General features: G+C 39.6%; 1 protein-coding gene across 1 annotated transcript in view; it reads right to left on the bottom strand.

Moving 5' to 3' along the window:
* Positions 1 to 20711, bottom strand: part of TPD52L1 (TPD52 like 1) — a 57872-nt gene extending 37161 nt beyond the window's left edge. The window contains exons 1-2 of the mRNA XM_086744434.1: positions 20647 to 20711; positions 872 to 987 (exon numbers count right to left, since the gene is read on the bottom strand). Of these exons, the coding sequence (XP_086600560.1) occupies positions 872 to 987; positions 20647 to 20665 (135 nt within the window). The 5' untranslated portion in view covers positions 20666 to 20711. The remainder of the gene's footprint in view (positions 1 to 871; positions 988 to 20646) is intronic.
* Positions 20712 to 23014: the final 2303 nt, after the last annotated feature.

Raw genomic sequence — 23014 nt, 5'->3', positions numbered from 1 at the left:
CAGTCTCAAATTTTGGGTTTCCTACTATTCAAATAGGTACTTATTTTGTTCTTGTTATGTGAAGCTTCCAACCTACTGTTTTAAAAATTCATTATTTCAATTAAAACTAAAACAACTCCCCCCCTTCATACAGCTGTGATTTCTGTTATTTGTCTCATATTTAAAATAAATAAAGTATCACTTTTTACCATTTTCTCAGTTCCATTTCAGAATTTCACTTCTGTTTCTGTGGTATTCAGCAGCAGTAATTAACACTGAATCTATCCTCCCATTGTAGACAGAATCTAGACAATGTCTTTAATCTTTGTAATAAAAGGACCACAAGGTTCACATCTTTTTCCTCCCATCTCCTTATTATTATTTTTAACCTCTTTGTGGTGTCATGACATCTCCTGAAGTTCTTGAATTAAGCAAACAAAAAATATAACCCTCTCTAAATACATCAGTGCCAAAGGAAACAAAAGTGTGGTGAAATTACGGTGCTCATCATCATCAGTCTCTTCTGTAACCATCATCTGCTTTTCCTCTGAGCAACACATGAAGAATCTTTTCCATCAGGTGTCACAACAATACTATAGATCTAATAAGAACATCTTTCATTCTTTATGAAGGAAGGTTTATACAAAAAGACACATGCCTTGACTAAAATGGTAAGGTATATTTAACTTTCTTTCTACAGTCATGAAGTAGAAGATATTTAATCTTCAAAAAAATATCTAAGGAAATTAATTGCTTCACATTATTGTAGACTAGAATAATTTTACTAAAAAGGAAGAGCATACCTTTATGATGTGTGCTTCATCTGACAATTAATATCTTCCAGTCTAAGGAAGCAGAAACAGTAACACTTACAGAATTTCAAATTCATTACCTTGGCTAGCTCAATCTTTAACTCTTCTTTTTCTTCTTCAGAAATCATATTGGTGAAATCAACATCAGTGACCACATCTTCATCTGCTTCATGCAAAGACTGGGTTTCCAATAGGCCTTAAAGTAAAGAGTCAAAAGGTCAAGACAACAGTTATCAATTACTTCAGCTATGCTACTGACCTCCCCTAACATCTAAGAACTATACATGATTCACCCACTAGGAAAAAAAAAAAAAAAAATCAAAGAAAAAACAAAACAACCTTTTCTTGCTAAAGGTCATTTGGATTCCGTTCCTCCTTGCTTCTGAAAAGCTACTGGAAGTATCAGGTGGTAATGTCTACACAGAGGCAATTTAATACATGAAAGCACCACTCATTCCCAGAATGAAATCACCTTGGACCCCACAAATCCCTGATGAGGCTTTTCCTTGCTTCTAATGATACAGAATAAAAAATGAAAAATAAAAAAGGAAAAAAAAAAGAAAAAAAAAGCTTTTTCTTCAAAGTAAGAAAGCTGGTTATGTGGATCTCTGATGTGAATAGCGGCAATCCTATGAGCAATATGGGAAGTATATTACTGAGACAAAATTGCTTTAAAAGTACTGCTTATTGCAGCAATTTGAGAACCTTACAGATGCATACAGTTTGCAGAAGCAAATGTGATACCTACTGTTTGAATTTTCTAAATGTTAGAGAGAAGCACGTCTTGATCACTTAATCTAAACCTGTGAAGGGTGAACAACTATACTGGAGCTCCAGTTACTTTTTTCTTCTGCGTGCCCAAGATCAGGAGCAGTATGTATGAGAATCAACATAAGCACATACATAAATGTTTGCAGGACCTGGGCCTGCCTGGTATAATATATACAGAAGAAACAAAATATAACGTATCTCCCAATTATTCGGTGAAGAGAAGAGTGATTGCTGGGATTCCAGCCATTAATAGCCTCTCATTCTTCACTGCCTGCAAGCAAAACAGTGCAAAACACGAGATAACAGAAAACATTCTCGCTCCTTCAGACCTTGTTTTAAAGTTCTCAATCTATTTATGTTGTGGAAAAAAATTCTCCTTCAGACAACACCTGGGACAATGCTTTTCTCTGTATTTCAGTTTTTCAGCTGGGTAATGAGCCATCTCAGTTGATTCTTGACATCTATATACTGCTTAATACAGAAGAGAACAATTTCTTTCCCAAGTCCCCAGACGTCTGTATACTCTATTACAAAGAGATTATAATTTAACTTTGTTAAGTTTTGGAAGCAGAGAATAAAGGTTACAAGCAGCAAGTCTGGAGTATTCAGTAACTTAAAATGGAGTACTTAATATTTTCATGTAGAAAGCGAAACTCCCTCTAGTTTTATGTCATTTCTTCCACCTAGAGTCCCCCAGTGTACCTGGATTTCCTTCTATTTAACCAAACAGAACTGATTTGATTCAGACCAACTTCACTCCAGAGCACAATGTGGTGAACTCAGCCCTGTTAATTACAACTTCTCCTGAGTGGGAAGATAAAGAGTAACAACACAGGTGCTGAACCCCTGCCTGGCACCATATGCAAGAACAGAGCACCACAGTTAAGCACAAAACCTTTTAAAAAACATGAAAGCATACAGACGTAGTTGATACCTTAGCTATTACCCAAAAAGCAGCTGGACAGGAAAACCTAGATTGCCAAAGTCACAACAAAAGAAAAGTACATTTATCCAGTAGGAATGCTCCCAAATCACCTTTATTAACACCCCTCCATCCCTAAAGACAATTGTTGTTTGGTATTTGAGGATTAATAGTGTTGCTATGGGAATCAGGCTAAACTTAGTTCCCATGGTCTTGAAAGCATTCTCTTTTTTTCACAGATAGAGGAGCAGCAGTACAGGGCAGCTCTGGGAAATACTAGGAAGAACCTCAGGGACAATATGGTTAAGGCTGAAACCCTTAAGGATAGTCTTGAGGTAGACGTGAGATGAGGCAATCTTGGAGCAACTGATACTTGAGCTAAAAAGAAGGCAGATCTGTGCTCAAAAGACAACATCAGTTTGGGATTAGCTAGGTAAAGAGGCCAGAATTGCTGGATAATGGCTAAATAGATATATGAAAGCCATCATGGGCCAAAATCACCAAGATGACTGAGTAACACTTAACTAGTGGTCAAGTACAAGCTTCAAGATTGAACTGAAATTACAATCCACCCCAAAACAGACCATGCACATCAACCTTCTGCATGATCCTCTGCAACCTCATCCACTGCCTGTCCCAATTCTTCTCTCTTGCTTCTCGCCCAAGTCCTCTAAAATCTAGTCTGATCCTTTAGTCTCCACCTTCTTGCTGAAGACGCTACCAGAGTCTTGCCCAATGGTTATGTCCCTCCACAAAGGTTTTGCATCAGTCACCTCACAGCTCCACTCTGAACATCTCTCCACCATACTGTGGGTTGTAGTCATCTTTCAGTCAATCTCAGTTCTAATCTTCCTCACACAAACACTATTACAAGCAACATACTCTCTCCTACTCTTCCCTTGCCGATTTCAGTCTCTGTCTTTCCTTCATGATCCTTGTTTTTTTCCAACCATGCCTAGTTGCTCTCAGTTCTGGTTCACCTTCTGCTGCCATTCTACTTTGTTGGACGGCTTCACTGGTAGCCTCTCACCACTTATGACCAAGCACTTCAGTCCCGGGCCAGGTCTATTGGCACAGGTAGTATGCTTCACTTCTAGCGCTAGGTCATCCAAACTTCTCAGTCTCTTTTCCTCACTTGAGCAACAGAAACTCATTTCTTGAATCTGATGTGAAAAGATCACTAGTGTCTGGGGCTATCCTCACAAACCATTTCTCTAATTTCCCTGTCTTAAGTGTTCAGCTTAGCAAAGGGACGAATGAAAAACTGAACGCATTAGGAAGAAAACAGGCTTCCTGAGGCAGAAGAGATCTCAACTTTTTCCATCTATTGAGAGTGTAGACATAGATCTCCGTCCCTGTGATTTATATCCTAGAGAATTCAGCATCCACAGTTTCAAGCAATTGCACAGTGAAGTATGCAGGCAAGGTTCCCAAGACTTTGTTCTTCTTAGCAATTTTTTTTAAATTTATGTGTCTTTCCCTGCTTCCCCCTCTAAGAGCCACTGAGTCCTGTATTAGATTTCAGAGTTAGACGTCTCTTAAAACAAGTTTAATGAAAACAGTCAGTTCGTAGAGAAGATTCAAAGTGATTTCACAGACAGAGAGAATGCTAGATTAGCTCATCTTTATAGGAGGTATCAGAGAAACCAAAGAGGGAAGAAGGGTAATACACACAATCTATTTTACAACAATAGAAAACAATGTCCAAGTTTCTACTTCTGAGCACCACAGCAGCCATTCCATCAAAGCACTCCTTCTGTGAGGTTCCTACAGCACCTTACCCAGAAAGGAGTTAGTTCAGCACAGGCTCAGGAGGAACTATAGTATTAACTTGACTCAAGGAAGTCAGGCAAACACAAGACACAAAACCATAGGAAATTAGACTATTGACATTTTCCTACTCATAGGACAACTTATTAGTTTTGCAGTCTCCAAGGTAAACAGAAACCTGCAGCAAAATTCACACCAATATATATAAGAAGTGGTAATGATCTCGGTAGTAAAACAGCTCCTATTGTTAGTATTGCCGGCTCCAAAATATTGTCCCATCTTTTACTCTCTGCAGGAAGCACAGCTTCCTCTCAACCTTCCCTGTTGGATCCTTTCAACTAGTCAGCCTGGGAAATATACCTTTCAGACAACCATTATAGATGCACCAAGTATAGAAGCATAATAGAATACAAGAGCTCAGTGGGATTGCTGATATATCTTGAATTAACCACGTGAGCAATTCTTTAAGAATCAAGAAATACCGTAGGATCCTATTTAGTGTATTTAATGTAGCTATACCTTTTGTTAAACATGTTTAATCTAACAATTCATGAAAAGACACAAGGATGAGTTGATTCAGCTAAATGGTTAGAGCTGAGTCCTAGAATCTAAGTATTTTTCTGCAGTATATAGAAGAGTGCCAGATTTAGACATCTAAAAGCCAGAATTTTAAGATAACACTGCATTTTTATACTTTACCATGCACATTCAATTCCAACAATTATGTACTTCACCCAGGAAAAAAGAAATCTGTACTTTAGCACTGCAGACATTCATCTGTGTGCATGTACACAGTTTATACATTCTGGTTATACATACAATTATTGCAGCTGAGCATGTAACACAGCTCTTCTTCCTAGTTTCACACATCTTCCTTTGGGAGTTAAGGAACTTAACTGGTCCCAATTCATCCGGGATTAAGTGTATCTACACAGTTTATGTCTATATAAATAATTATATATCTATACCTAGTCATAATGTATCTATAGTTACAGAAATAATCTGTAGCTTCTCACAGAAGCTAAAATACAGAATGGCATTTTGATCAGATGTCCAAGGCAAATCTTCACTGCAGCATTGAAATAGGATAGCTTTTACAGTGCACCTTGATTCCCATTTGCAGATCTCTATGCAAAACCCATCTTTTCCTTTAAATTTAGGCTACCTTAAATAATAGTATTCAAATTATTGTTAGCTGCTTATTAAAATAAGCTTGTTGGGTAGTTGCGAATCTGGTCATGTAACATTTCAAGGCCCTGTTTTCCCAATAGCTTACTGAAAATATAGGGAAGCCATAAAATTAAGTAATTCTTTCTCCTAACTTACAGGATTAGGGAAAATATTTATTACTTACTAACTTTCAGTTAAAGCTCCTTCAGACAAAATATAGGGAGCATAACATTTCAAAGTGAAATATTTCCCAGTGGCTAAATTAATTTTCCATGGAAGTGACAAATATATGCCTGGTCAGAATCATTACTGCCAGATTACCCACTGTTTTTATGTGCAAGGAGCTAAAACAGATTAACCTGCATGCTCACAAAAGACACTAAAAGAACCTATTCCTACCCCGATTATTAAATTTAACTGACTTCACTGCACTGAGACTTGCAGTAATTCTAGAACTACAAGATATCCGATACTCCCCAGACCAATACATAATGATGCTTTAATCCTGATAAATGAAAGTCAAGCTCTACCTAGTCAATGGCATTGCTAAAGCAGCAACAATAAGCAGAGGGGTTACAATTAGGACATTATTATATTTGAAATGGAGCACAATATAAGGTCAGCATCCACCAGCTCAAACTCAGGCTACAGTTGCATCAGTACAAACTTGTTCTCTGCTAGTTAGCCATGCCAAGTTACACAGCTTATCAGCTCAGGCACACTGACAACGTAATATAATATACTGCTCCAGAGCCTTGAGCTCGGACCTCTGCTTTGGATCACAGTTCTTCAGATCTTGTGGGTATCTCTGCACTGCTACACTGCAAAGACAGCAGAACATTTCTTGCAGTTACTGCTTTCTCTGTCTAGATACCGTCATCTCACACACTTGCAGCTAAAGTCTCCAGAGCAAGGTGAGTACTGAGAGTTCTTGATGATGATGGAGCCATCCTTTAAAGGCAGGTTTCCAAGGAGCAGCCTAGCACCCTCCAGTGTGCTTTAAGGAGGGTCACATAAGCCCACCTATAAATACTGCCCTAGTACAGCCTCAAAGTCCTAGGCAGGCATTATCTTCTCTTTCCTAGCTACATAACCTGACAACACACATCTAGTTGGTCTGGGAGAGACAATATTTTTGCCTAAAGACGCAAAGGTATTAGTTATGAGTCGTGGAAGGTTTGGTCAGGGAGGGGGTTGTACAGGGTTGTACAAGTACAAGGTTGTACTCCTTACCTTTGGGGAAGGAGTTGTACAAGTAGCTGAGATGTTTTCAAGATTAGTGTAAAATCTTGATGGATATTTGGTAGCAGAAGAAAGGAAAAAACCAAAAAGGAAAAAAAAACCAAAAAGGAAAAAAAAACCAAAAAGGAAAAAAAAACCAAAAAGGAAAAAAAAACCAAAAAGGAAAAAAAAACCAAAAAGGAAAAGGTCAGTCTGAGGTTCCCAATGCTCCTCTTTTTCCTGACTAGTACACCTTCATGGAGAAGTCCCATTCAAGCTGCATTCCTTGCTCCACTTCTCCACTCTTCCCAGAGACACTGAAGATCATGTCTTGTTTATAGCTGTGGTCAAAACTAGAAAAACTGGAATTGTAACAGTTAATAAACTGTTCAGATGCAGAGCTACTGATTTCAGAATTGTACCAATATTCAAGTGTGGAATCAGGAATTAACTTTACACCCATTTAGAACAGCAATTTAGTTGCTGAGTGGGTGAATAGCTTCTGCTTCACTTTGTAGCACAAGTGTTGCAAGCTTCCCAGAACGAACTAGGAGCTTCATCCAATAGATCACCAGCCATCACAAGAACCCATTGTATTGATGACGTCCTGTACCTCTTATGTCCTTTACTAACAACACAATATTTTAGGCATTGACCTCCACATATTTGTCTAAAGTAGAGGCTTTCCAAGTTTCATTCAAGCAGGCCACTGACAGATAGGACATAAGGATAGAGCCCACACACCACCACTTACTAGTATCTATCTTCTTCTCCTCCTCCATCTTGTCCAGATTAAGCCAATCTTGGTTCTCCTGGTGCCCATAAATTCTCTTCCCCAGAAAAATCACACAAGAGGCATCCATAGAGCAGAAGCCATCTTAGAACCTATTCCATGAACTTCCCACCCCTCATAGTCCACGGTCACCTGAGGAGTCCCCATTGCCTATTCCCTTCTCTCCGCTTCCTCCAGTTGCAATCAAGCTCCATCCAGAAGCTCAATCAAGACTTAGCTCTGGGATATGCCATCAGAGGACTCTGTCCAGAGATGGATGCAAGACCCAGCCCACCTCCCTCATTATCTCTTCCAGACGACCCCTCTTGATGTAGCCTAAGAGTGCTGGGGATAAGATCTGAAGGTCCCTATGGTCTAGTATAACCTTATATGCCTACAACAAATTACACTAGAATTTATCCTCCACAAACAGGTAGACTAGTGATTGTCTGGACAGATGTTACTTCAAAAGAAAAAAAAAAAAAAAAGCTCCCATAAAGCATGGGAAAGTATATAATAGGTATAAATCAGTGCAAAGAGCTGTTTGGCTTTTACTTTAGAGAAAGTTTTAGTACTTACTGTCACATATAATCAGATAAAATATGCAGGAAATATGAAAAGTATGGTTTTATCAGTAATTAGGAACTGCAAGTCACAGAAGAATCTAACTCAAAACAATTGAGCTAACAGCTCTTTGTATTAGGATATTTATACAGAACAATTAGGGGGTGGATAGCTGGGGGAACACATTTAATGTGATCTTCTGAAAGATTCATAAGATAATACAACAACCGTATAAGGAGTTAGAGTATGCTGAAACACTTCATGGGCATTTTTTAGTTTTCTCCCAAAGTTCATGGTAGTTGTGGCTGAGATTAGTAACTAGGTTTTACAGTCTGCTGCTAAATCTGATATAACGCAAGAAACTGTTTTGGCATTGATCTGTACCTGTGCATATGTTTGCTACTAGAATTGCAGGGATGACAATTAAATAAGCCACTTAGAAACTGCAGGATCTGTAACTATTCCATAAAATTTAAATTAACCAAAGAATAGGATGATAAAATCCAAGACAGATTTTTAGACTCATTCAGGTACCTGAAGATTAACTGGATGAAAGTGTTTTAATTAGTGCTTTTTATGTATTTTCTCCATATTAATCTCAGGCTCCTGTTCTAGAGTATTATGTATCAGGCTAATTTTTGTATGTTAACCTTCTTAAGAAAAAAAAAAAAAAAAAAGAAACACACAACAAAATTCCACACTATTGGCAATGTTGAATTAACCATAATGACAGCAAAATTAAAGGCAAGAAAACCAAATTTTTGCTCCTGTACATTCTCCGACATTCATTTCAGGAAGATACATAGATGATCCTTTATTCTAACAAAACTGTTAAGAACTGAAGCCCTTTTACTGCTCTAATTTTTTTTTTTGTTTCTCAACCAGTTAAAAATAGCATACCTACCTTGTCATCTAATATTCACATCAAATAGTGAGAAAACATCTTCCAATTGTATAATCTTTCTAGTAAACAAAATGACATGTTACAGCTTCTTTTGCCATGTCATTATATTGTAGTTAACAGCATAGCAGAACAACAGAAGAACTGTTTCATATTTAAAATGGGAAAATAATTGTTTACAAATTTAAATTGCAATTAAGTCTTGAAAGGGATGAAATGGTAAGTAGAACTGTCCAGACACTGCATTAGTGTCTTTGATCTTCTTTATAATGTAGTCTTAATGCCAGATACAGAGATTAAGGGGGGAAAAGGGGAGACTAGAAGCATGGACAGTAAATAACTACATTGATCAGGACAACTATTAAAAATTGCAAGGATTTCCAGTACCACTTTTTCCACTCTTAAGTTATTATGGGAGGATCCGCCTACAAAACAAACTACTTGAAGGAAGATCTTCCCTTCTGTGTTTGGTTCTAACCATGGATAAGTCTGAACTGCTTGAGTCTAAAAATCACTGTACAGCCTTTCTCCTAGAGGACTTAGAACTCAGAACAGAAGGAAGTTTGATTTTGAAGCTATGACTGGAAAATAAAACTAGAGGCTGAGTTTGTCTTAGTTCAGAGAAGGAAGAACTCGAGTCACAGATCATGTAGATCAAAAGTGTAAATTTGAAATAAAATTGTAGATTCTACTTCCTGACCACGGGGACTCAATCTTCCTTTTTCTCCGAGTATGCTCCTTGTAAGAGAGATATAGATGGGCAAGTGTCTTCATGTCCAATCTCCACTGGGCTTTGGATTAGGAGTGGTGACAAGGAGAGGGAGGGAGTACCGCTTTCCAGTGTTCAAGATCTCTAGGACTCAGTCTACCATCTCAGAAGTGTCCCGAGTCATCCTGGAGCAGCTCATTATAGACCTTACTAAGGCTTTCCATTCCATCTCTTAACCCCTGCAAAATCAGGGATTAATAACAAATCTATCCATAGCTATGAGATAGACTGGCAGGTTTCCAAACAAAGGAACACTTATATTCAAAGCTCCTGGATAAGCTAACAGCCAGTTGTAATGTGCTAAATCTTTTCTTTGTTTTAGTAAAATAAAGAGATTAATCATACATTGAGGATCTTGCTATGTTATTTTTCCCCCAGAAGCCATTAGCACAGCTGCCAATCTATGCCAGTGAAGAGAGACAATTTACACAGAAATAGCTGACAGAAAACGGACTCTGCAGCTTGACCGCTGCACCGAGAAGCCATACACATTGGCAAGGAGTTTGATAATCATCCCAAAGACAGAAGTGCAATGGATAAAAGTAAAAATAGCAATAATGGTAAAAATATATATCACTTACTAAAAGTAGCTACCAAGCTTCAACCCGAGAACTGATCTTCCAAACAAAATAATTATCTGAAACATCCAGAAATGCTCAGTAGGCATGATCTTACGAATTGTATCCAATAGCTAGCTCTCGTTGTATAAAATAATAATCCTGCCTGCCTGGGGAAGACAAGGGTGACATTGCTTTCTAAACTGTAGCTATGGAAATACATTTCACAACAATTGCTTTGTAACAGTTTAAAGACAGCAGATGCTTCTTTCTATTATGTCAATACTGAAAGTAATGACAGTATTGTACCCCTTACTGTGCTTTCTATTGATCATTCTGCACAACCTTCTGTGAGGTCAAGGGTAAGAAAAAGATGCCACAAGTGGAAGGGTTATCATCTCTTCTTTCTTTAGGCAGAACAGAAAAAAAAAAGAAAGAAAAAAGATGAAGTCACGATGGAATAATAGGGAATGAGAAAGTGGATGACACTGAGTCACAAAAGAGACTTGTTCTCTACAAATAAGGTACTCTAGAAACTGTAACAGACTGCATAAAGCAAATGGAGGAATAAAGCATATATAAATATATAATCAGACTAGAGAAAAAACAATGTAGGGGAAGATAAGAGCTATGACATGGAAATGGTAGCAGTCAGAGGTGGAAGTTATCAGTCAAATTTCTTAAACCCACCCTTTCACACTAAAAATACATAAAGGTACATTTTTCTAATCTCAGAATAGACAGGCATCTTGGGTCCCATCCTCAGCTGGTAGAAGTGACTGTGATTCCATCAATTGAATAATTAAGCTCACACATCTGCTTCACTGAATCAAAATCACAGAAACTTAATCAGAGGATTTAATAACATTTCTCTCCTAAGAACGAATCAGTTTATTGCACTTTTCTAAAGCCAGGTGCATAAGAATATCACTAGACAGCAATCTAACTGCAATATAGTTAAACTCACAAGCCTCCTCAATTAACTTCCAAAGTACCTGTGCTGCAAGAAATTATAAAATTACATTTTTAAATTAAAAAATAAATTCTTCAAGTAGCTATAATTTGTATCCTTTAGACCACAAAACACATAACTAACAAGATCTTTATAACTCTAATTTTAAAAATCAGCAAAATCTTGCTGCAGTCAGCTGGTTTCTTTGCTTTCCCCACACCCTCATCCAACTATCTCAACATGTAAGGCAGATGTGTCACTTTTGATCCTGTAAACTTACTCGGGAAAATACACAGGAAATAATTATAACTGGGCACACGACAGATTCTTTACTCCCTTCAGGCTCAAATTAATTATTCCCATTGCTTTAATACAGATTAAATGTCTCAGCGTTGTTACATGTACTAAAATACACATCTAGGAATGCTGAGAGAGAAGGGACAAATTATCCTCCCCTACATCTGCTCAATCTCTCACACTGGGAGAGTAAAGATTTCAGTTTTTAAGGACCAAGACTGTCTTTCTGCATACTGCTTGACCCAAAAGGTCCATGATCTGTGACTAAGCTTTGTAGGCAGCTTCATAATTATAAATTAACAACATTAAATCACTCACTACATTGAGATAAAGGCACAGTTCCTGTCCTCAGAGTTTTTCTTAAATGTTTATGTTAGACTGTATAAGAGCTCATGGCCACCAAGAAGAGACAGTGAATCAACACGCTCCTCAGAGCGGGCATGTCTTGTGTCCTCCCCTTGCTCTCCAACTCTAAAGCACCACCTGCTTCAGTTTGCAGTACCCCTTAACCCCTTTGTAATTAAGGCCAGACACTTTGCACTAGTCCACTTTTGCCTTCCCATGGTGGGTCATCTGACAGCGCAGACCTCTTCCAGGCTTCCCTAAACATACTTGACCTACTTTGGTTGCATCTACCTGCAACACAACTGCATTCTAATTTAAAACCAATAAAAATAAAGCTCATCTATATGAGTATTATTGGAAAACAATCCATTGTACCAGAGACAATGGTTATGTATTCCCTTGCACAGACCTTTTGTTTAAGATGAAACAAATTTTTCTTTACTAAAACACATACTCCAAATACATTGAAAAGCAGCTCTAATTTGAGCCACATTGTTTCTTGCAAACGTGCTGCCTTGCAGCTAGGCAGCCATTGCTGCTGCCGGCTGCTCTGATAAACCTGGAATTTGGAGGTAGTGTGACATTAACTCTCTGGACACAAGCCACAAAAACTACTTTTCAATCAGATCAGCACCATCTAGCCGGGCCTGCTCAACTCAAAATTTCATTTGTTTTCCCTCCAGTTTTTTTTTTGCCAGCACCCTGAACTGTGAAATGAGGTATTTGTTATTCTGCTTTTAATGTCAAGCTCCATGTTAAGGCCTTCAGAGTTTTTGGCATCATTAATTTTGTGGTTTTGCCCACTCAGTGTTTTGTAGCACGCCATTACAAAGAAATGTGTTTGCTCAGTGAGGCTGTGGGTGGAGACATCTGGGGTTTAGGGCCCTGGATGTCTGTGAAGTTCCCATAGAAACAGGTTTCTTGGCCTTTCCTTATGTTGGGTAGGGTTTGAAGACAGGAGGCATGCCTCTGCAGTCAGCCCAAGTTAGACAAATGACCACACTGCAGGGGGAGAGGCTATTTATCAGACCAGAGGACAGAAACTGGCACTTCTAGTCACACCATACAGTCTCCATCTTTGAGGTCCCAGATTTACCTTCATGTATCAGCCAAAATGGCAGCCATGTCAGACAGAGTGTGGTTTTTCTCCTTCCTGAAGATCAAGAGGGAAGATAAGCCTTGAACCACAGATGGCCAGCTTCTCTAACAGCTGCTCTGGACACAGGTAATGGCAGGCCAATTGGTAAGAGAAGGAAGGGGTTTAGTACATGGCATGAGTTGCTCTCCCCTCAAGGTTGCATTAGATCACACTCAGTGGCAAAAATATCACTCAAACCTGTATCCTACTCCATACAGATCACTCGGTCTGTTATCATGGCTATTGTAACTTCAGTACTCTAAGAAGGCCCAGAAAGAGGACACAAGACAGTCCTTGTCTTCTCTTCACTATTCTACTACCTTACGTAAGAAGACTTTTCTGAGGATGTTGTTGCACAATGAACATAACACAACATACTCTTCTAAAATAAACCAGCATTCCAGTGCTTGCATCTCTGCTAATAACTTCCATTCGCATCTTCATCCCTATTCAATTCAGTTGTTAAAATATTATTCTCACTTACCTTTCCCCTGTCTTTGATTCCCACATGCAGCATGTAACTATGACCAGAAGACTGCTGCTCCCCTTTCAGGATGTCTTCATGCTCCATATTTCCGTGCAGACAATTCTGTGCAATCTAATTCTAGATCTAGGTCTAAATCTAGTTCCTATCTTTGAACCCCTCTCAAATGGCTACAAACTATTATCACTACACACTCTTCTGTATGCCTTGTGCTTAATGCAGACTTCATCTTATACTGCTCACTATCTATGCTTCTCTATTTTTTCAAGCAATTTAAAGCCACAAGTGGAGACATTTTTTTCCTCTGCTTGTAGTATTTGACTTCCAGTTTCCTGACAATACCTGTTATTTAACTCTGCAAAGACTTTATTTAAATCTTCAAAACCACACTGTGATTCAGTTTATATGAATGACATTATTCAGCAAGCCTTTTTTTTTTTCAAAGCAGTCACACTGCTCAAGTAATTGTTACTTCTTCACCACCATCTTTTCTCTGCTATCAAAGCTTCTGCACCATCTGACCCACAACACGACCGAAGGATTTACCCTTGCAAGACCATATGTCTTCATTGGTTCTTCAGTATTCTCATATGCACATAACAGTGTACAGCACTGGTTAGATAGTTTAATTACGTGGCAAACATCATTCTCCCTGATTATGACTTTGATTCCTTCCTCCCACAATAATAAGTTAATAGCTGCCATCTGCCTATTAAAATACTTTGAGCAGAAGATAATCTTCTGTTCCTGGCATAATTGCCCCTCTAACTCTGTAATGTACATACATTTTACTTGTCTCTAAGAAAAATCTCATTGTGTTTAAATACAACTATCTCTGATTACTTTTTAATAAAAATTTAGCATGCATCAACTCAGCAGAGAAAGAATATAAAGCATCTGAGGCCTTCAGAATACATTCTAACTAAACACATTTGTTCCAAATTCTCTAAAAAATCTTTCAGCATCTCCTTGAGTGAACCATCTAAGATCTAGTCAGTGGAGTCAAGAACATTTTAATTAAAGTGTGAAACATAGAAAGACAAATTAGATAAGCACCTAAAATGCCTGAGCCAACATGACAATTTATTACTAAATCCACCTAAAGCACAATAGAAACAACTATTCCAAGTGAATTATGCAAAAGTATTTTAAAACTTTAAGATGGTTATGAGCAACCTTTTAGTAAACACAAACCTGCACCATCTTAGTTCCACCTAGGTGGCAAGGCAATTTACTGGTGAGGAAACTGGTGAAAACAGAGTATCTGAACAAACAGATGAACACAGAAAAACCTAACTCTTTGCTGAAAAAGCAGACGTGGAAAGCATCAGCTCCCTGTAGCCACTATTTATAAATATTTACACAATATAAATCATACAGCCTTTTATTTTTAATTGTGCTTTCCATACTTTACCTACAATTTATAAATTAGTAACTTTAATTATTAGGCAACTGTTAAATACAACTTTAAAGTATAGTACATGTACTACAGAGAGATACCTTATGTATTTGGATGGCTAAAGAGGAATGGTGTTTCACAAGTTAAAGCAAAACCCAGGCACAAATCAGACTGTACAAATGGAAAGAAAAAAAAAAAAAACAACCTGAAAGAATGCTTCTCAAAAGAGGAAGAAGTAGTTTAGGCAGGATCTGGTCCCTTGGGACCTGGGAAAGCAAATAACAACTTCACTTACCGGCAAACAAAAGTAGCCCTTTCAGCAAGAAAGCACATGAAAAGAAACTGCACTGCCTGCTACTAAAACATTTTGTGCAAACACTTTTTTTCTGGGAAAACCAACACCATATCTATAGACACTTTATGCTTGCATGAATATAAAAAAAAAAAATGTTTTCAGAGTGTAATTTTATCTCTCTCTTTGCCAAAAGGGCCACTAGAGCTCTAGTTCCTGTGTTATACTAAATGCTGAATCTTGAGTTTGCATTATGCGGAATCTGTTGTTGTTAAAAGTACTTAACATTCTATTATCTTACAAAAACATTAGAAGTCTAATTTTGCCTTCAGAACAGTAAAGCTGAAAAGTGACTGTTTTCCATTACTCATTTTAAAGACTTTCATTACTTTAAAACACTCTACTGACTAGCTTCTTGGTGGACAGGAAGGATAACAGCATGCTAAGGAAAATTAGTGCTGATAGCAGGACAACATTACAAAAACCAAACCCCAGAAGACCAACAAAAGAAACCCAGAAGGAAGCATTTTTCTTGACAGCTCTCCTTGCTTCAGAAGGAACTGACTGCTCAAGGCATAGCGTTACCTTCCCTTTTCTGGTACTGACAGAGGACATTAGACCTTCTTCTGATCTTTATACCCATTACGTGCTTCTCCAAACTCCCTGGATTCTCCTTCAGGAACTTGAAACACAAACATGTAAAAATTGCTCAAGAATTGGATCCCTGACTACATAGTCACTAAGCATCTGAAAGTCCATTAGTTGGACAACAGACTAAATGAGAGAAGCTATTGTATCTCGCCACAGGATACACACATGTAACCATGACTGCTCCTTATTTCTGTAAACATGTCTTTCTAAATTGTACTGCTGCATTATTCTTATTTGGTTGTTGTAAAAGCTCTGGCCTTCAGCGACAAAAAATGAGATATCTTTCAGCAACCAGACTTATGTAAAAAAGCTTAATGACAGAGAGTGTGGAGAGAATACCGAAACTCCCAGTATTTTATGTGACTATTTGCAGTGGCAACTTTCTTTTCTGCTTCGTGATCCAATAGTGGATTTTTCACTTTATCATACTATTAACATAAATACAATACCTTTTTACTGGAATAAGTGAAAAAGTATCAAGAAGTTCAAGAAATCTTGCACAGAGGTAATTAAAAAGAACAGCCTTTTAGAAGCCCTTTTTATTATCCAGAGTGTTGAAGTCCTATAAGCCCAGAAAAGGTAAAACGTGCCAAGCGGGAAAGGGAAAATGGGAAACTCAGTGTAAGATCTTTATCATCACAAGATGGTACTTGAGGCATTATCACTTCATATACGTCACGTTCTTGAATTTGTTTTACACTTTCAGGTAAGAACATTTGCCCAAGGATCTTTACTGCTGACAATCTACTTCTTTTTTACAAAGTGAAAGAGAGAGGGAATGAGAGATGGCACGACAGAAAGGAAAGGAGATTTAGTGCTGAAGTGCAATACAAACACTTGCTAAATGACTGTCTTTTACATTTATCCACCTGTGACCCTTAACCACACCACAGATGCAGAAGTGTGATGATGATAGCCTAGTCAGTTATCATAATGCAGTTTTGATCCAAGGATCTCAAAGATGGCTAAGCAGAATTGCTTCTGTCAACTGATACAGACCCAAAGTTTTGGAGAAGGTCGGTGTGACATCTGACATTAAAACAGAGATTTTTCAGTCCCCTCTCATTGTTTCTCATACATGATGGGTTTAGAGACAGCAGTAGCCAAAATGCCCGGTTTAGAGAGGAGCAATATGACTACAGCAGACTACATTTCTAAAATCTGGCATTGCAACTGTGTATTTCTACGAGATACAAATCAAACAAGATAAAACTAGCCTGCCTGGATCTCCTATTTATGTATTACCCTAAGAAGTATTTTCTGATTAGTAAGAAAGATCTAATTTTACCCTTAAAACACATTCTGAAACAAAGGCTGATTAGAGTCTTTCTAAAAAGAAAATCCAGGATTACGATAAAACAAGCTACTAAACAACATCTACATTCCTAAATGTGGCCATAGAACATACTTCAACCCCTCTGCAATCTTCTGCCAAGCTTATGCCGCATCCTCAACCTTCATGTGCTGCTGCACATGCCCTAAGCAAGCACCTCAGAAGTTCCACACATTTCTGTACTGTACTGCACAGGTCAGCGAGGCACACGAGAGCAGCTTCGGCAGACTCATCTTTCCAGTAGCGCACTTGAGAACACTGACAGAGAGCTAACTCAGACTATACTTGAGCTGCCTCACAGAAGGGCTCATACCAGCAGTTCTCTGAAAATAAGATCTAGAAGAAAAAACAAAGCAAGAATTTTAAAACATGATTTAGGGTTTGATGTGTTTGGTTTGCATGTTCTGTATTTTGTATCTTCATAGTTGTAAAACTGGCAAAGTTACAATGCCTCTTAAGACTGGCCCTAGATTTTAGAGGAGGTATCTCTTATATCTCTCTTCCAAATCCCACCACATTTTATTCTCAGTTCTCATGTGTAACATGAAACCACTCAATTTTCTGAGCCTCATCAAACTGAATTTCATCATATGACAAGTATCATAAAGCTGAAAGCAGTACAGGTTCAAAAGGGTAAATCAGAAGCACTACATTTTATTTCAGACATTTATTTGCTCAAAATCCAGTACACCCAAACTCATTCCATGCGTGTTTTCCCTCCTTTTAGTATAAAAAAGGATGAAAGAGCAATTAGCTTGAGCTCTGTGCACTTTTGTTAAATATTTAAGAATCCTATTACAAATTACAACCCCATCATTTTCACTTGACCTCATCTTCACATGATCTTATTAACACAGTAGCTGAGACTTCTATCATGCAGCCAAATATGCAGGTTATCACTGGCTGGTTCAATTACCCCGCTATCCTCCTGACCCTTCGCAAAGTCCTCTCTCCTGCTTTCCATAGTGGGGCAATGGTGAGCTCCAGAGGGCAGCAAGGAGACAGCACAAACCCTTCCTTAACAAGAGCGAATCTTGAATCCTCAGAAGCAAGAGTGGCCACGGACTTGCCTTGCAAAGATAGGTGAGGAATGTAAATACACTTGTTACAATTGAAGGAACTAGCAGCTCCTGCTAGGCAAGAAAACTAAGGTTCCCCTTGTCTTATCCTTCCCATTTTCTCACATGTATCAACACTGGCCAACCTGTGTGCTGATGGACCTACCCAAGTAGACGGCTTTTCTTCTCATACACCAATTACACTAAATCAGCCTCAAGCCACTAGTGGCACAAAATGGCACAAACAACGCAATTATGTAGAAAAGTCCTTTTGAAGAAAACCTTTAAAGTGTTAAATACGAGAAATTCGACAGTGCTTTCAAATATATAGCTTTTACTTTGTCTTTTCAAATTAGAATGCAATCCCCCAGCAGAGCACTCTGGAACAAACCATTCAGGATTCATATCTCTGCGTGCACCTAAAAGTTCCTTAGAAGCAATTAATAAATGCATTAAAATGTATACACATTTCTCCTGCTGCTTAAGCAGATACTTGAAGTTGGGTCTTTTTCCAAGCAAATTGCTACTGTTCTGTTAGTAATCTCCTATAACTATGTTCTGCTAATTGCATAGTGGGATTGAAAAATTCAGATTTCTGGCCAGTGCTTCAATATACTTTACTGAATTAAACTGCATTAGAGGTTACATTCCTTTTTGCCAGCAAGGCTCCATAACTGCAGAAGCATGCACTGAATTAAGTCTAGAAGGAAAGCGGGATGTTTTAGAACAAAGGTTTGCTGGCATGGAAATAACTGCCACAAAAATCTTAGCTTGTACTGATAGTGTATCAAAGAAAGATGTTTTTTAAGTAATGAAAGGCTGTTCTGAGAAACTGTAGAAATAAAACACACCGGTGAGAAACAGAAGAAAAAAGTGACTTAATTGGATATAGCCTTGAAAAGTCCCATATCTGTCTTTCTGTCAACTAAGTTTAAGATTACAAGGAAAAAAAAAAAAAAGAAAATAAAAAGTTCCTGAGCTCCTGCATTGCATGGAGAAAAATGAAGAGCTAAGAATCCCTAATTAGATAAAATTAAGCAATACAAAATGCTTTTATACTGTCTCGCTAGCCAACACTCATCCAGAAGAAGAATTTATTAAAGATCTGTGGCAGTAATAGAGTTGCTGACCAAAATGTATATTAGCAAAACACATTCATTGGCTGAATTTTTGACACGTACTAAGAACATATTTACTCATCTTAGTAGTCAGGGAAGGTAAAAAATTCACATGGACATATACCACTATCTGGCTTATTAGAATCAGGTACTGTTTTCCATTAGTTCTACAAAACAAGAAATTATGAAATCCTTTACCATATGAAGTTCTGTTTAAAGAACAGAAACTCCCACCATAGTATTTGGAAAATCAGTTTAAATGCGTCTTACGCTATAATCTTAATACTGACTTCTAAAAACCCCGGGAACTGAGCCACAGATCTATTTATTTTGCCAATCAGCTTCCGCCATGTATCCATTAGGCCAGCACATACACCACGCTTTTGCCGGAAAGGCTTTTTCCTTCACAAGCATTATGAACTCTAATTTCCCAAGTATTCCTTTACATACAACTGTATTTGCAATCAACACTTTCTTCTTTTATGTGTATTTGTTTAAGACAGCTTTTAACTATTCTGGAAGGCTATTTTGTCAGTTAATTTCAATGAGCATATGTCTCCCCCTTATTTAATCTCCCTGTTTTATAGATGACATAAAATGGTGTTTCTAAACATTCTGCTTTCGCACAAATATTCATCCCACCCGCTTAGTACTGTTGACTTTCAGACATATGTGGCAAACTCATAAGGTTCTTCACAAAATATAAACAAGACTGTAAAGATAAGCAAGATCTATGTATGCTGAATACCTTAGATTGACCCAAACATCATCTAGACTTTGCATGAAAAGTTTCTTCTGTTGGAAGGGACCTTTAAAGGCCACCTAGTGCAACCCCCCCGTAAGGTGCAGGGACATCTCCAACCAGATCAGGTTGCTCAGAGCCCCGTCCAACCTGGCCTTGAACGTTTCCAGGGATGGGGCATCAACCACCTCTCTGGGCAACCTGGTCCTCGGGCCACCCCGCCTGCCCCATCGGGAGCGGGGACGGATTCCCGAGGGGGCCACACCGCGCACCAAAACCGCTCCGAACAGCCCAGAGGAGCCCCGCAGCCTCACCGAGGCTGACTTAACGCGAAGTTGTAACCCGGTTACTCGACCGCGAAACGTTTAAACCAACAGAAGGAAAAACACGGACGCCACCATCCCAACCAAAGGGGGGCCCGGCCGGGACGGAGGAGGGGGCGCACAGGCAGGCCGCCCTGGCGCTCCGCGGGCCGGGCCGGGCTATGTCGGGCTCTCCGGCGGAACCCCGCACGGGTCCCTCAAACTGCGCTCCCCTCCCCGGAGGGGCGGGCGATGCCCCGGGCCGCGGCTCTCCCTCGGGCTCTCTACCCGCGCTGGCCCGGAGGGCTCCGTCCCGACGAGACTCACCCTGTGCCTGCGGCTCCATGGCGCGGGAGGCTCTGCCGGCCTCAGCCGCTGCCACCCCGCACGGACCCGCGGCGCTGACAGCCGCTCCCCTTCCCCCGCCCCGCCCCGCCCCGCCCCGCCCCTCCCCGCGGGAGCAGCGCGGGGCGGGCGGCGCCCCCTGCCGGCCAGGCGCGGGCAGCACCAGCACCGGCAACCGCGCACTTGCGGCCGCCCCCGCCCCAGCCTCCTCACCGGGGCTGGGCCTGGCGAGGGGCGTCCGGGGGAACCCCGTTGGGTGAGGTCGCGGCTGCTGTGGTTGCACGTATGAGCAGCGTGGCTGGCCGAGAGGTGTGGGAAAGGGCCCCGAGAGGAGCCCGCTGGCTGCACGGTCAAGTACCGTGCAAAGCGAAGTACAAGCAAAGCTTCCGGCTCAAGGGACAGAAGTGGCAATGGTAGGGGGTGTTACCTCCCCACAGAAGGCCGCAGTGTCCCAAGGACAAACCTCGTGTCGGAGACCCTCTCCCGCAGCCCGCCTCTGCCCCTGACTTGGGCCAGCCCCTCAGCTCGGAAGCCGGCCCCGGCCGGCACCTGGGTTCCTCAGCTGCACAGTTGGTCTCTGCCATCTTCCCTTTCCCGAGGGAGAGCACCCGCGGCTTCTCCCCAGGGGAAGCAGGGAGCCCCAGGGCGCCGGTGGCGGCAAGCAAACAGACGAAGCCGGTGTAACACCAGCTCGGTGAAGTAGTTGGGTGCCTGAAGTGAATGAGTATTTGGCTTACTTGAGTACCTGCAGGTTTCAATTAGTGCCTCCTATGGTAGAAGCATGGGAGTACACCCAAAGCAGTGCCTATGACAGTGGCTATGCTGTCACGTATCTTTAGCAGTTTAGGTAAAAAAGAAGTTTTCTCCAGTATGCAGGTCTGTATCCTGCTATTCACTGGAAGCTGGGAAGCTCACAGCACAGTGCAGATTTACTCTAGGTTTTGCTTATGCTAACATAACTTCCACATTTCCTCACTGGTCCATGTTAACTTCCCTTGTGGAAGGGTTCAGAATACTTGTTTCAGCAATGCTGCATTCACCATGGCTGATTATCCCTGTATTTGTCAGTCAGACACCATATCTAGTTGGTGTACATGATACTACCGAATGCCTTCCAGGACACGCTGAGGACGTGTAGCTTCTCAAGGTCTGTAGTATTAAAAATAACAAAGCAAGAGAGTAAAGGCATATGAAGGAAGCATTGGACACTTGTTTGTGACGTTAAACAAACAGGTAATACTTTAGCTGAAGAAAAGCAAATCCTAAAGAAAATGATTATGCAATAAGGTTAAGGAAAAAAGAACATTTATAGTTAGAAAATAAGTTCTTTTCTTTAAAATATTATAGAACATAGCAAAGTGTCAAATTTCCTTATTTCTCAACTTTGCTTTGCTAACAAATTAGAAAATGAAGGCCAAGGCAGTTTTAATTTGTATACATCTAATGATGTTTTGCTTTAATATGCACACACTGGTGGTTTTGAATTTGAATTACTGTAAAGCATGAATTATCATTTTTTTTCTAGGCAAGCCTCTCTTCATTGTGATTTGACATCTCCTTGGGCTGGAATTTACCACCTACAAAAGCAGAACAGAGGTTGTCAGAAGAATGAATTCCTGTACTCGTATAATTTCAAATAAAGAGACATTCTACCGTGAAAAGATTTGAGCTCAGAAATGCTATCAACATCTACATGAAAAAACCCAAACCTAAGTCCAGCCACAAAGGCACGGAACAGCTAAGAAATTTCTCTCAATATGTGAAACTATCAGCGTAATTAGAAAATGTATTTGATTTATTCTTTACATTTATATATATGACTTATTTTTCCACACTCTTCTGTAAAGAAAATCCAAGCAGTGTTTTACCTAACAAGTACTGGCAAACAACACAATTAGTTCTACATTTAGGATATCCGTAAATATCTTCAGGGAAACAAACCTATAATCTTTATGAGATCCACACGTTCATCTTATGGCGTGTTACACAGGAAAATAAATCACTCATTTACAAGTTAATATTCTTCTGTAACATACTGTTAGGAAATCAGCATTTTAAAGGTAAATCTGATTAGAAAATTCATATCCCATTTAAATGATGTAATTTAATTCTAAAGTAGCGGATTCATTTTCTACCTACAGTACAGCAGGAGCCATTTTCATCTCGTTCCACATATATCACTGATTCGGTGAGATTTATCGTTGAATTTGCCTTGTAAGAGACTTTGTTCCACTTTTCTGTCTGAAGAGATTGTCATAATTCGGACTTTGTTTTCTGTCTTGGAAGGTCTTGATCAAGTTGTAGCAGCTTAGTTGTTGCCTGAGAAAGGTCATTGTCTCTCCCATCATGC

The sequence above is a fragment of the Chlamydotis macqueenii genome, chromosome 3 (genome assembly GCF_036417535.1).
Source record: "Chlamydotis macqueenii isolate bChlMac1 chromosome 3, bChlMac1.mat, whole genome shotgun sequence".
Taxonomy (NCBI): Eukaryota; Metazoa; Chordata; class Aves; order Otidiformes; family Otididae; genus Chlamydotis; species Chlamydotis macqueenii.
This window is presented reverse-complemented; position numbering and strand designations above follow the sequence as displayed.